This window comes from Sceloporus occidentalis, unplaced genomic scaffold, assembly GCF_023333645.1.
Source record: "Sceloporus occidentalis isolate IW3139 unplaced genomic scaffold, rSceOcc1.0.p SCAF_5, whole genome shotgun sequence".
Classification (NCBI taxonomy): Eukaryota; Metazoa; Chordata; class Lepidosauria; order Squamata; family Phrynosomatidae; genus Sceloporus; species Sceloporus occidentalis.
This window is the reverse complement of record NW_028316985.1, coordinates 139,182,938-139,197,711: the sequence shown is the minus strand read 5'-3', so window position 1 is coordinate 139,197,711 and position 14,774 is coordinate 139,182,938. Positions and strand designations below refer to the sequence as shown.

At 40.6% G+C, this 14,774-nt stretch overlaps 1 protein-coding gene across 2 annotated transcripts; it reads right to left on the bottom strand.

Annotated features, from left to right (window-relative positions):
• Positions 1-2,118: 2,118 nt before the first annotated feature.
• On the bottom strand, positions 2,119-14,553 carry CTSO (cathepsin O). 2 transcript variants are annotated; one of them, XM_089525618.1, is made up of 8 exons: positions 14,170-14,552; positions 10,880-10,988; positions 10,244-10,383; positions 9,648-9,815; positions 8,735-8,856; positions 5,489-5,652; positions 4,292-4,384; positions 2,119-3,665 (listed from the first exon to the last, which is right to left on the bottom strand). In XM_089525618.1, the coding sequence occupies exons 1-8, from the start codon at positions 14,305-14,307 to the stop codon at positions 3,631-3,633; spliced, it is 969 nt and encodes a 322-aa protein (XP_089381744.1). In that variant the 5' UTR covers positions 14,308-14,552; the 3' UTR covers positions 2,119-3,630. The 2 variants fall into 2 exon arrangements, with proteins under 2 accessions (XP_089381744.1, XP_089381745.1); XM_089525619.1 differs by lacking the exon at positions 4,292-4,384 and having other exon boundaries at positions 14,170-14,553.
• Positions 14,554-14,774: the final 221 nt, after the last annotated feature.

The following is a 14,774-nucleotide window of genomic DNA, read 5'->3' as shown; positions in this document are numbered from 1 at the left end:
AGGGCAGTTTTTTCCCAATTGGCCACTGAAGGATGGCATCAAGAGTTTGTAAAACTCAATTCTCTGACCTGGCCAAGTTTCTCCCCCTGCTAAATTTGATAAAATTGGCTGGCTGTTTATTTTCACAGTATTGGCTAATTTCCGTTTCCCAATTTTTTTTTAAAATGGATAAAAAAAATATATTCCGCACTAAGAGCATGGATTATAATCAATGGTTCCCCCCTCCCTCATTTTTCAAACATTAAAACTGGATACAAGGCAGGGTTTTTCATTGTGTCCTTTACTTTACTGTACTTTAACTCTGATTTTAAAAAACGAAACCATTTACTGGAGAAACGCAAGATTGAAATCTGACCCCCCTCTATTCTCTCATCCATCCAGCCTTTAGGGTGAGCATAAACACTTATGCTTTCTGGAGTGTAGGTTCTTTGGCACAGTTTTTCTTTGCTTCATCCTTTAGATCCTTTATTACATGCCCCTGAGTTTTACCCTTGACTGATCCACAGGTCATTAAAAAAAGCCATAGTTTTGGCCCCAAAACCTGGCTTCAATTTATACATGAGGTCAATTTATAGTTGAGTGTAACTCCTCCAAATCAGAATCCTGCCAGTGGGAAACAAGACAGACTTTACCATATTTAAAGCAGGGCAGTATCAATATTGACCAAGTCCTATTACCTATTTGGGTATAATTATCCCTAGGGCTTTATTTCAGATTATTAATATTAATATAAAGGTGGAACAGATCACCCGAAAAGAGCAGATTGAGATCACCCCGAGCCAGTTGCTCTGGAGTCACAGCAGCTAGACTCCACAGCCTTAATCTGCCCTGGGGCTGGTCCAAATAGGAACAGAAAATTTGGCTCCTATTTGGGACAGCAAAAGGCCACCTTTAGTGGCCTGGCTGCAACTGCAGGGTGACTTCTGGGCACTCTGGTGGCACGTAAATGCTATGTCCCCAGAGCATCCTGACGCCACCCCCATTGTGATTGGCTACGTGGCATCTGAGCATTTTGGGAGTGCAGCATGTAAATGCTGCAGTCCCAAGCCACCCAGAAGGCGGCTTAACTAGCTAGTCTGTTCCAGATCTTAAGTAAGCTGATAAGATTTAGAGAGGTGGGTGAATTTAAAGATTAATCTGTGGGGTAAGGTAAACATAATTAAAATTAATGTTATAGAAATATTTGTTATTCATGGAGTTCCTCTATTTGCAAACATTTTCAAAAACTAAATTCATTGTTTAGGCAATGGGGGTTGTGTGTGAGCTCATCTCCTCTTACAGTTTCTATAAAAAAGGATGCAAATTCCAATTAAAAAATCCAATTAGCCTTCAAGACTTCCTTGCATACTGAGTGTATCAGTTATTTTGTGTTCATTTTTGGGTATATCCAAAATGCATAATCCACCGGGGTCAGCATCTGAATCTTTATTTCGGCCACCTCTTTTGAAAAGGACAGTACTTAGTTCTCATTTTTTAAAAGGCGGCAATGTTTGGCAATAATTTCAGCAGTTTGAACTGCATGGCAAATATTGTCTCATCACTTGGAGTTTGCCCCATACACTCATGCCAATTTTTATAGGGGAATCCAGATTTGAAAATATGGAGAGAACTGTATTTATGGAAGGTTTGGGCTGACAATGGGATTGTTACTTTAAATTAGATACTTGGTGTTGATGATTATTTTACCTTTTCATTTTTGCAAGAGCAGCTTAAATTATCTTTATTAGCTAAATGACAAAATCTACAACAGAAACATTTATTACAATTCTGATTTGGCCCTGAAGCTTTAAGTGCATCTGAGGTTCCCTTAATATTACTGACAAATGATGTTAAATGAGAATGTGTGCCACTACTGGGGTGAGTGGGATGGGGCCATCCATGGAGGCTCAAATCCGTGGATGGCACAAGCCAATTGTGTGTGTGTATTTAAATTAAAAGAAGACCCTCACTCTGTTATACCCATATGCAAGAAATATTTAAATGGGGCAAATATAGATATGAAAGAGCAATCATTCCATGTGTGTCTCCTCCAATTGTAATTGACTCAAAATATTTAACAATGTACAAATGCAAGTGCCTTTTCATTGAAAAATAGCAAATTAGGAAACATATTTTTATTTATGTTTATTATAAAAATTAAGATCACTGCTTTGAGTATATAAAATATATATTTACAACTTAGCAAATGTTTAGCCATATTTTAACCAAAACTGATCACTGAACCAGCACAGGTTTTGCTAAAGTATTAGAATTAGTAGACCAAATGTTAATTGTAAATGTTTGAAAATGTTTTTCATTTCTCCATGGGAGTCTACTTATTATATACTTGAAAAAGAACAGAATCATTGATAATTTCAGTTATTATCAAGACACAGTTAAGTTTGAGTCAAGCTGAAAAACTGGATTCAGAATACTGAGACTGACCCTGTTGGATTTACAAATAGAAGGTAAACTCAGGTTGTAGTATAGCACAAACACTCAGGAACAGAAGTGAAAGCAGGAGTGGATCAGCAGAGTATGGGGAAAACACATCTCTTGAGGGGGAGCATCGATGGAAGAGAACAACATGTGGCTTGCATCCCTGGTTATTTTTGCAGTTTTCACCGACCATTTCCTAGTGCTAACAGGAGTGACCCACTGACTTAGAAACGTTCCCCCGCCTTCATCCCTTCTGGAAGGAAATGCAGTGTTCTGTGAGTTTGCATAACTCACTAGAACCCCAACACTGGCAATGAAGTAGCCTCCAAAAGGAAATGAGGTCCAATGTGGTCCCTTGACACTGGGAAACTACTCACTCCTAGAGGCGGAATCACATTTGTTTTGCCCTACTAAAAGGAAGAGGCTGTGCACCCTGAACATTCAAACTATTCATAATTATTACTTTTTCTTTGCAAAGTGCTCTGCAACCTCTGTTTTGTATTCACAAGAAGTACAGAATATAGCTGGTCATTATTACCCTTTTACAGATAAGATACTGAGACACACAATATGATTTGTCTAAGGCACACAGCAAATACATAGCAGCCTAAAAATTATTTTAGTCCTGATTAGAGTAGGCCCACTGAATCCACTGGATTTATCTAAATAATCTAAATTGATTTAATGAGCCTACTGTGGTGGGGACTAATCTACAAGATGCCAGACAATATCTGATAAATCCTGGTCACCAGCTGTCTGCGTAGGATGTCACTGTAACTCAAAACTCTTACTTAAACATTTTGAAAACATTCTAATAATAATAATAATAATAATAATAAGTTTTATTTATAGACCGCTATTCCGCTTTGATCATAGCGGTGTACAAGTAAAAAAATTGCAATGACAACTACAAACTATTCTGATTCAATAAGGTAATATTACTACACTTCATACCAGAACTAGTAATATACAAACCTTCCTCTTGCCTAATTGATGACTGTGGTGCAATGTCTGGGTGTATTGCAGTGCGTTTAGTGCACCAATAGTAAATGTCTATGGCACTGGCTGGAAGAGAATGATTCTTCCATCTCCTGAGATTTGTTAAGGTTTCAATGCCCTCAAATAGCATCCCTTCGTGAAAATAAAATGCCTTCATATTTTGTTCACAAGGATTGAAATATCTGCCACAGATCCTTTTGTAGAGCAGCCGTTTCATATAAACACAGCAGAAACTTCATCAGCAATACCTAGAAGGCATCAAAATCAAAGACACAAATTGGTTACTAGAGAAATCTTTTACAAATATGTCCAAGGGCTTTTACAAATTAGCAGTCCCAACAGGTAATTTTTCTCAGTAGACCTAATCACACTGCACTTGTTATTCATGATGATTAGTTTCAGAATAATAATGGTGCTTTCAGTAAAGTATATACTTGAACTTAGTTTTACCAAAACTAAAGGGCAAAATAGACCACCCCAAAGGGGTGGTTTGAAACTGCCCCTGAGAAAGCTGGATTGAGCTGTGGCAACCGCATGCTGTGGCCCCAATCTGCCTTTTTACAATTTGCCACTTCTTTTTGATCTGGCAAAAGGGCATGTTTCTAAGGGGTAGTGGTACATTTTAAATATAAAGAAATATCCAGGCAGGCATGTACAACAGTCCTTAATGTGACTTTATCTCATTAGATAGCTGAACTTCTGCAGGAAGAAAGGTTGCTTTCAAGCACTTTCTGACAAAATAAAGTTGACAATGTATAATGTGTATGTCCGAAAATCCAAACAGGCTTGTAAAATATGGCCACCTGTGCCAGTATCTGGAGGACCATCTGTATGATCATCCAATATACACCACAAAGACTTTGGCACAACTTACCACAGATATTGGAACCCATTTTAATATGAACATAGCCTTCTAGTCCCCATGTTGGTCCCCAGGAGTTTCTTACAATCCAAAAAGGAATACTACCTGCAAAATAACTTTCATTAGTTTTTCTCCCCAGTGGAAATGTTCTAAAGACTTTTGTGCCATTAGTCTAATAGGTACAAAAAGCAAAACTTCATTCAATATAGAACAGAATACAGCCTCTAGTGGAGTGTTTCAAGATCCATGTATTAAAAAATCAGAGTATAAAGAAAGCAACACAAAGGTAATAAAACCAGGGAAAGGAATGTAGCCTTAACTTGATTTCTTACACTAGGAGTGGGAACTATGCAGTCCTACAAATCCTGTTGAATTAAAATTCCCAGCAGCCAGTTACATGCAATACAACAAAATTAGTTCACACTTCTGCACTATAAAGTAACAACAGTTTTGTATGCTTTGTGCATATATATGTATTACCCTACTGAGAGGTGAGCATAAGAAATGCCCATAAAGATCAAACTAAGACATTTATAGGCTACACTAAGTTAGAAACGTGTTCTGACCTGGTACTATCAGCACCCACTAAATGCAGCAGCTGAGTAGTTGAGATAGGAAAGAAAGCCAATGTGGCATAGTGGTTAGAATGCTGAATTAGGTTTCAGGTTCAAGTCTATACTGTGCCATGAAACTTGATGAGTGATCTTGGCCTAATAATTATCTCTCAGTTTCATCTACCTCCTTAATATGATGTTGTAAGGATAAGATGGTGATGCTAGGGGAAAGAAGACCTATGTATACCACCTTGATCTCACTGCAGGATAAGGCAGGATATAAATGTATTATGCAAATAATGCATAACCAATGCTTGGCCTGAATGCATCCTTTACTATTATACTACATGTGCATGCCTAAAGCAGATTTCAGAGTCTGGAGCAAAGTTAAAAATAGGCATTGTTTTTGTATGACTTGAGAAGCATATGTACAGCATATTAAACATTAAAATGCAGAAAGTCTATCATTTGCTTTGTCATTGTTGCTGAACTTTAACCTGTTGTTATTTGGATAAAAGTAAATTTCACTGTAATCAAAGGGGGCTTACTTACTTACCAAAATTACTTACTTCTGAATAAACCTGATTTGGATAAAGCTCAGTCTCAGAACAGATGCATAATCATTTCATCATTTAACCATTATGCTGACATTTACCTGTTGTGTCATAACCAGTAATAAGAACTGCATGATTTGGTTCTCCACTGGAACAATGATGCTGTATGATACCACCAAGGTAATCTTGCCAGCTGACTGCATCTACTATTACTGCCAAAGGACCCCATTCAATCAGCATCTTCTTCATTTTATCTTCCTGGTCACTGAAATATAAATAATACCTCATAGTTGGAATTTAAGCTAACATTAAAATTTCCTGCAATAAACATATTTAAAACAGCTTTTGGGGAAGAGTCTGGTCCTTCAGGACAAAGTTGCCCTACCACTGGCAAAAGACAGATAGCTGGATTCAGTGGGTTGGCGGGATGTGGTCCTCGAATATTAAACAGCAAGAAACCATTTGTGCTAGTAGTATATACTGGATAAAATTATCCAGAAATCTTTAGCTGTTCAAATAAATCAGGAAATAGGCATATATGCTCATTGATTTAAATCTTATTGTGGGGTTTTGTGTGTGTTTGCATGTGTATGTGTGGTGCAGCGAAAATAAATTCTTCCAGTAGTAAGCAGCTCTTAGCAAGAATGGTAGTGTTGTAACCCCAGTAAAACCACTATACCACACTGGCTCTCTTTGCATGTGCAATACCTCAAAAAACTTAAGAGGTACATAGAAGCCTTTTTTTTTCTAAATACTTATGGCACCAGTTGATTAAAAGAGCCAGCATGGCACTGAGGTTTGAATGTTGGACTATGACACTGGAGACTAGGTTTGATTCCCAGCTTGGCCATGAAACAACTGAGTGACTATAGGCAAGTCACATGCTCTCAGCCTCAGGGGAAGGCAATGACAAATCTCCTCTGAACAAATCTTGCCAAGAAAACCTCATGACTCTGGAGACCAGAGTTTAATTTCCAGCTAGGCCATGAAGCAACTGGGTGACTATGGGCAAGTCATATGCTCTCAGCCTCAGGGGAAGGCATTGACAAATATCATCTGAACAAATCTTGCCAAGAAAACCCCATGATAGGGTCACCATAAGTCAGAAACAATTTTAAGGCACACAACAACAATAACCACATGATGGGAACACTATTACACAAATCACTATGGCGGGTTACAGACTGCCATATAAGTACGCGACGAGCGCGTACTAGGGTTAGGAAGGGCGGTGCTTCCGCACCCCCTAACCCTAGTACGCGCTCTGTGCATAGAAAATGGCGGCGGCTGTTTCACACGGCCGCCGCCATCAATACGTCACGACCGCGCTGCCTCCAAATGAGTGCGCCCTTTGCGCGACCCCAGAAAGAGCTACGTTTCGGAGCTCCTTCCTGCTTTGCATCGATGGGCGCAGCTTTCAGACGGCTGCGCCCAGCAACGCAAGGGAGAAAGGGGCCAAGCGGCCCCTTTCTCCTCCTCCCCGCCACCGTGGGGTGCCCTTGGGGCTTGAAGCCCCAAGGACACCCCTTTCCAGGCTGCAGGGAAGCGGCCTTTTGCCGCTTCCCCGCAGCCTGCAAAGCGGCGGATCGGGGCCTCGGAGGCTGCTGGTCTGGCAGCTGAGGCCCCGATACACCGAGGAAAGGGGCGGGTGCAGGCCGCCCCAAACGGGCGGTCTGTAACCCACCAATGTGACTTTTAAAAGCAGTTTGGAACACAGTAGCAGTACTTCCAGTGGCAATTCGTAGAACCTTTACCATAATGTTCAAGGACTCCTACCTGTTCAAATAATGTTGCTGGATATTCTATACTTGCTAAAACTAGAATTTCCAAAAGGAACTATTTCTTTTACTGTTCTTTAACTCATATTGTTTCTAAAACACCCTCCAACAACTAAAAGAATGAATCTGCATTTTAAATAATTTTAAAACATATCAATCTGAATTAGAAATAAGATTCTCAAAAATGCCTTTCATTTCTGGCCTCACTTTTCCATCTGAAACTGCTACACATGGAATTAAGCAGAGAGGATAGCTGATTATCTATTTGCAAATATTAGTGGACCCCCCACCCATTGTAGCTGTTTTAGAGCAGTTTTTGGGTTAGTAAATACCCTAGACACACCAGATCTTGTCTGATCTGGGAGGATAAGCTGCGTCAATCCTGGTTAGTATTTGGATGGAAGGCCATCAATGATTACCAAGTGCTGTAGGCTACACTTCAGAGGAAGAAGCTGGCAAAACCACTTCTAAGTATTCCTTGCCTAAAAGAATTCTTATGAAAAAATTCATGGGGTTGCCATCAGTCAACAAATGACTTAAAGGCACACACAGAGAGTTAAATAATTGCAAGAAAGGCACAGATTGTACAAGCTGTACTCAGTATCACTGTTTGTTCTGATCACATGGGACAAATAGTGTACACATTGCAGGGGAAACACAAACAGTACTGACTCCTTTTAATGGGCAACTAATACATAATGTCTCTGCCATCTTACGTACCACATCTACTTAGAAAATATAGTACTTCCTATATGCTGTCCTCCATGAACAAGCCATTCTATTTTGGAAATAATAATGGCATCACTCTGCATTTAGATTGGAAAGCAGAGTAATGGATGCATTTACTAATATACTGTTTAGTACAGTCAGCCCTCCATATTCACAGATTCTTTATCCATGGATTCAACTATTCACAGCTTGAAAATATTCCAAAAATATATAAATTATAGAAAGCAAACTTTAATTTTGCTATTTTATATCACTTTACTATGCCATTTTATTTAATGATACTTGAGCATCCATGGATTTTGGTATCCACAGGGGTGGGGGCACTCCTGGAACCAAACCTCAGCAGATATCAAGGGCCTACTGTACATTTACTAATATAATATATAGAATTTCCCCCATCTAAAATCATTTCCAGTTGGGGGGGGGATTTCTGTTTAAAATCTGAGAAAGGTTGGAGTAGGACACAATTCAGACTGCTACTGAATACATTTAACATTTTCAGATGTACTGTATCTATTTAAGAACATCTGTCATGCTTATTTTCTTTTGTATAATTCTAATGAACATAATGTTCAACCTTTTAAAAGTAATCATATTAGCACTTCTGGCATGCATAATAAAAATCACAGGGCTACTGAAGCGTCTGTAGCAACACTTTTCACACAAGATATAATTTATTTAGGTGTTTATTTAATTTTGCAATTCTTTCCCAGTCCTGAACTCAAAGTAGCTTATAAAGGTTAAAACAGATACAGCTGGAAGAATCCATGATTAAAAAGTTAAAATATAATTAAATCATCAATAGAATTAAAAGCACTTAAAAGCACAAATAGATTTTACCTGAGATCATATGCAGCATATCCTTTGACTGAGACTCCAAAATCTGCACGAGTGAAATAATGGCACAATCCCATTTGAGCTTTAAAAGGATATTCTGAATCTCTCACCAACTTCACATGTGTCTATAAACAGATAATTAAAATGAATGGCAAATGTACTTATGCTTACCAAAGTTGCTTTTGACCTGGAGGGATCTGCAATAATAGGTCAGGATACTATTCAAATAAATGTGGAATTCCTTTGTTTTGGTCTTATGTTTGATGGCTGGATAGGGGATCAAGTTGGGCAGGAGGTCATGGCCTTAGACTAGAGCTTGGATGGTCACTTTTGGGGATAACTGTAGGGCAATTAAAGTTTCCTAAGGCTATATCTTATGGTGAACCCAATAGTTCAAGAGAAAATTTGTGTGTGTGTGAGCACATCCCAAAACGGAGAGTGACCTGAATCATATAGTTTGTTCACCAGTTTGCAAAGTTACTGCCCTGTGATTCACTAGGAGCAAATGGGATGTTTGCAAGAGGTGATACAGCAGGATTTGCATGCAGGAAATCTATCTATCTAAGGAGGGGAATTGTCTAGCCAGTAAGGTGTAATCATGATGGTTAGGGAATTTTGTGAGTGATGATCAGCCAAAAAACCCCAAAATACCTCTTCCCCAGATGAGCTCCTGATGCTAATTTACATGTGGGTGTTGTAGAGGGTGGAAGTATTGTCATAAGAAGCCATGTGATAACAGCTGTTAGTGATATTCAATATTTGGCTATTAGTGGAGATATTATAAACAAGATGGATTTCTGGCCTAATCCAACAGGACAAGGCCAATGTTGGCTTTTTAACAATTCCCACATTTTTCTTCTTTTTACAAAAATGATCATTTGTTAAAAGAGACAGTAGCACTGTAAGAAATGAATACCTGATTCAGCCAGCTCAGAGCAGTTACAGTAGAGCCACCGTGGCAACCACTATTATTGTACGAACAGTCAATGACCTGTTGTACACTGAGTTCTTCCAGAAATTTCCTTTTGATTGCATAAACAGACTCTACTATACCAACAACACTGAAAGCCCAACAGCCACCACACTGGAAAGAAAACAACAACAAAACAAACCCAGTACAAAATCAGTAATAATCGTCACTAGTTAGTGCATACCTTTCTGTGCTACATACTTTGATACAGAATATTCCTGAAAGATATTTTATAGCTCTGCATATATGTTTATATCACATCCTCTGCTCTTTCCAGAAAGTGACCTGTTCTACCTATTTTCAGTTGAACTGCACTGACTCTGGTAAATTTTTAATTGAGAATCTACAGATGTTCTTACGTTAGCTGAAATTATGAAGAAGCCTGCCTATATAAACTTCACAAATAAGAGTTGCACAAATATGGCTTAGTACATCAGAAGACACTTGACTTATTTTATTATCTCAAGGTTACCACAGTTTCAGGGTTGCCACATGTTTGAACAAAGTCCAGTTATCAGAAAAAAATAAAATACAGAGCTTACCATTCCTTGGTTTCTCACTTGTGTAACTACATCCTTGTCACGCCAATCAAACTTTGCTGGTAAAGGTTTTTCTGTTCCCTCTAGCCCATCCCCTGGAGTATATTTGGGAACTTTAGAAGGTTTACTCTGTAAGTAAATAGCTTTAAAATAAAACAAATGTTTTAGCATCTTCCAGTTTATAAATAACCACAGCCAATTCAGATAGTCTGTTTCTATATGCAAGATATTTGTGTTCTTTTAACTTAGTGCCAAAACACACTACAAAAATAATCCAGTGTGAGACTGCTTTAACTGCTCTGGCTCAGTGCTAGGGAATCCTGGGAAAAGTAGTTTACTGTGGCACCAGAGCTCTCTGACAGAGAAGGCTAAATGTCTCACTAAACTACAGTTCCCAGAATTCTCTAGTATTGAAGCAGGGCAGTTACAGTGGTCTCAGACTGGATTATTTCTTTAGTGTGTTCTGAATTTTATTTTCTTAAGACAAATACTGTACCATACTGTTGGTTGTTGAAGAAACGAGAACGTTATGAACTGAAAGATATCAAACAAACTACCATAATGGCTTACACTGAACACAAGATGTTACCCTCAGCAAAACGATAATTAACGAAAAAAATAATTTTAATAATTCTGTACCTTTAAATTCTTGAGGAAACAAACTGGAAAACTGATTTATTCCATAGAAAGCAGTATTGTTGTCACTAGTTGAGAAGGAATTCAGGTGTTTAATTCTTTTAATGCTTTCCTTTAAAACAAAACAAAACAAAACTAATTAAATCCCCTGAAATGCAGGATATGAGGGCAGCTTGTGGCCATCCAGATGTTCTGAACTTCCAGCGGTGGAGCCAGTGATGATGATAGGATGTACTTTGCAGGCAGGCACACTTGAAACTGATGCTTATTAATGAATACAGAGGCTAATTATGCTGCTATCTAACTGTTGCCTTGGGAACAAAACAAGAATGACTTGACATACATAGAAAATAGTCTATTCTTAGCAACTTTTCACTTTGTGTCTATTTTTTGAGGGAACTCTGGAAAACACCTTTAAATCTGAAGTGACTTCATTTCCCCCCTCTTTTTCTTTAAAACTCCCTTTTCCTGCACGGTCCTTTGCATGACTTTCCTGTATGACCCATGGGGGCCTGTTCATCTTCTTTCTCAATGGCAGCTACTTTTACGCATAGTTAACTGTCCTGTATGTAGGCCCTAAATACTGCAAAGGCACCAGATCCTCTCTGATCTTGGAAGGTAAGCAGGACTAGCCCTGGTTAGTACTTGGATGTGAGACTGCCAATGAATACATGGTGTTGTATGCTATATTTCAGAGGAAGGAACTAGCAAAACTACCTATGAATGTTTCTTGCCTAAGAAAACCCTATGAAACCCATGGGGTCATCCTAAGTCAATAGGTGACTTGAAGGCACAGACACACAACTGTCCTGTTTGTAGGGCCTAAACTGTCCTGTATGTAAGTAGGGCTTAAATATCACAAAAGGCACTGGATCCTGTCTGATCTTGGATGCTAAGTAAGTTCAGCCATGGTTATTACTTGGATGAAAGACCGCCAATGAATACCAGGTGCTGTAGAATATGTTTCAGTGGAAGGAACAGGCAAAACCACCTCTGAGGACAAAATTAATGGGGTCACCAAAGGTCAAAACCACCAGAGTCTGTCTGAACTTGGATGATAAGCAGGGCCATCCCTGCTTAGAACTTGGATGGGAGACGGACTACAAATACTGACTGCTGTAGGTTATATTCCCATAGGAGGGAACTGGCAAAACAACCTGAGTGTTCTTTACCAAAGAATATCCTAAAAAAATCATAGGGGTCGCTATAAATGGACAGATGACAAGAGCTGGTGGGGTGTAGTGGCTTGAGAGTTGGACTGTGACTCTGGAGACCAGGGTTCGAATCCTGGCTTGGCTGTGTAGACCTGCTGTGTGACCTTGTTGATGTTTGCATTGGCATAACTTGCGATTTCCATCATGCCACAAGATGATGGGTGTTGCCACTTATGAGGACAACACTGCAGGCTGAGAAACTGCGCTGTCTTGGTCTTGGTCTCTGTCTCTCTATTTAGGTGGGCGCTAGTGCTCTTCAACACTGGATCCACACTGCAGAAATAATCCAGTTTGACACTGCTTCAATTGCCATGGCTCCTTGCTATGGAATTTTTGGAATGATAGTTTGTTGTGGAGGTTTCTTGGCAAGATTTGTTCCGATGGGGTTTGCCCATGCTGTTCCTTGAGGCCGAGAAAGTCTGACTTGCCCAAAGTCTCCCAATAGGTTTCTATAGCTGAACTGGGAGTCAAACCCTGGTCTCCAGGGTCTTGTCCAACACTGAAACCACTACACCACGTTGGATGTTGACACATTATAAAACACATTTTCTCCTTCAAATGTGAATTGCCTAACTTCCAGTCTTGACTGAGGTGAAAGGTGGTTGTTTTTGATTGCCAGTATGTGAAACCCACTGAGTGACCTCGAGCAAGTCACACACTCTCAGCCTCAGGGGAAGGCAAGGGCAAACCTCATCTGAACAAATCTTGCCAAGAAAACCTCATGAGAGAGTCACCTTAGGGTTACTATAAATTGGAAACAACTTGAAGGCACACAACAACAACAAAATGGGCACAGTACTAGGTCCAGCGTGGTGCCATGGCTTGAGTATTGGACTCTGGAGCCCAATGCTCTGGTGCCAAAACAAACTACAGTTCCCAGAATTCCATAGCATGGAGCCATGGCAGTTAAAGTGGTGTCAACCTGGATTATTTCTGCAGTGCAGGGGCAGTCTTTGAGCAAGAAAAGTAATTGTTTTCCCATAATCATGTAATTATAAACAAATACAAGTAATTTAATCCAGTTTTGCACCAGTTGAACTACCATGGCTCAATGCTATGGAATCCTGGAATCTGTAGTATGGTGCACTAGAACTCTCTTAACATAGAAGGCTAAAGATCTCACAAAACGACGACTCCCAGAATTCCATAGCAGGGAGCCATAGCAATTAAAGTGATGCCAACCTGGATTATATTTCCAGTGCGCATGCAGCCTTTGACCAAGGCAGGCAACAGTTTCCCTATAATTGTGTAATAATTATAAAGAATGAAAAGGAACTTAATCCATTTTTGCTCCACTTGAAGGCCAATGGCTCAGTGCTATGCATTCCTGGGATTTCTAGTTTGCTCAAAAAAGAGGACGCTTTGAAATTCTTTCAGGACAGAAAAGATTGAAATGGAGGACTTGCCCTAGAAAAGGAGGGCACTTCGTCACCCTGCCAATGGCTCAATGCTAGGGAACCCTGGGATTTGTAGCTTGTTTAAAATGGAGGACGCTTTGAAATTCTTTCAGAACAGAAAAGCCTCAAATGGAGGACCCTGCCCATGGCTCAATGCTAGGGAACCCTGGGATTTGTAGTTTGCTCAAAATGGAGGGCGTTTTGAATTTCTTTCAGAACAGAAAAGCCTCAAATGGAGGACCCTGCCCATGGCCCAATGCTAGGGAACCCTGGGATTTGCAGTTCGCTGTGGCAGAGAGAGGGGGAGGGCAGGCCCAGGCTTAAGGGAAAGGCTGCAGGCAGCCTCGCCAAACTACAACTCCCAGAATTCCACAGCAGCAGGGAGCCGAGGAGCAGTTAAAACGATGTCAACCTGGATTATTCATCCCTCCTGTATGTGGATGCAGCCTTTGAGCAAGGCAGGCGACAGTTTCCCCTATAGTCAGGTGCAGCAATATATATATTAATCTCAGAGAATTATATATATAACCAATCTCAGAGAATTCCACAGCAGCAGGGAGCCAGGGCTTTTAAAGCGGGGTGGAACCAGGTTATTATTTCTGCAGTGTGGCTGCAGCCCCAGAAAGGGGCCTGTTCCCAGCTGAGGTCGAGCCTCCCTTGCCTGGCTGCTGCTGCTACCTACCCTCCTGGCGGCCCCCGAGTCGCAAGATGGCGGCGGCCCTTTCCTGGCTGAGGGGGGCTCTGGGGTGGCGCCATTGTTCCTGAGGCTGAGAGCCCAGGAAGAGGAGAGGAGCCAGCAGACTAGCCACACTGCCTTCATGGGGCTGCCTTTCCCTTTCGCCTTGGCCTGGCTCCGCCTTCGTCCTTCGAGGGGGAGGAGGAGGGGGGCCTTGGTGTGTCTCTAAGGGGATATAAAAACGCCTCCTCAATTGGAAGCCCACTCTGGTTGACATTGGTCAGGTCACACTCTCTCAGCCTCAGAGTAAGGCAGTGGCAAATCCCCTTCTGAAGAAACCTTGCCAAGAAACCCCTATGATAGGTTCACTTTAGGGCCACCATAAGTTGGAAACAACCTGAAGGCACCACTACAAGCGTGTACACTTTACTGTTAACTGAGGCTAAGAGGTTGCTCGAATCGAAACCCACTCTCTGTGTGTGAGACAGAGAGAGACCCTGGGCATGTCACACTCTCTCAGCTTCAGGGGAAGGCAGGGGCAAGCCCCCTCTGAACCAGTCTTGCCAAGAAAACCCTATATGATAAGTTCACAAACTTATGGTCGCCATGAT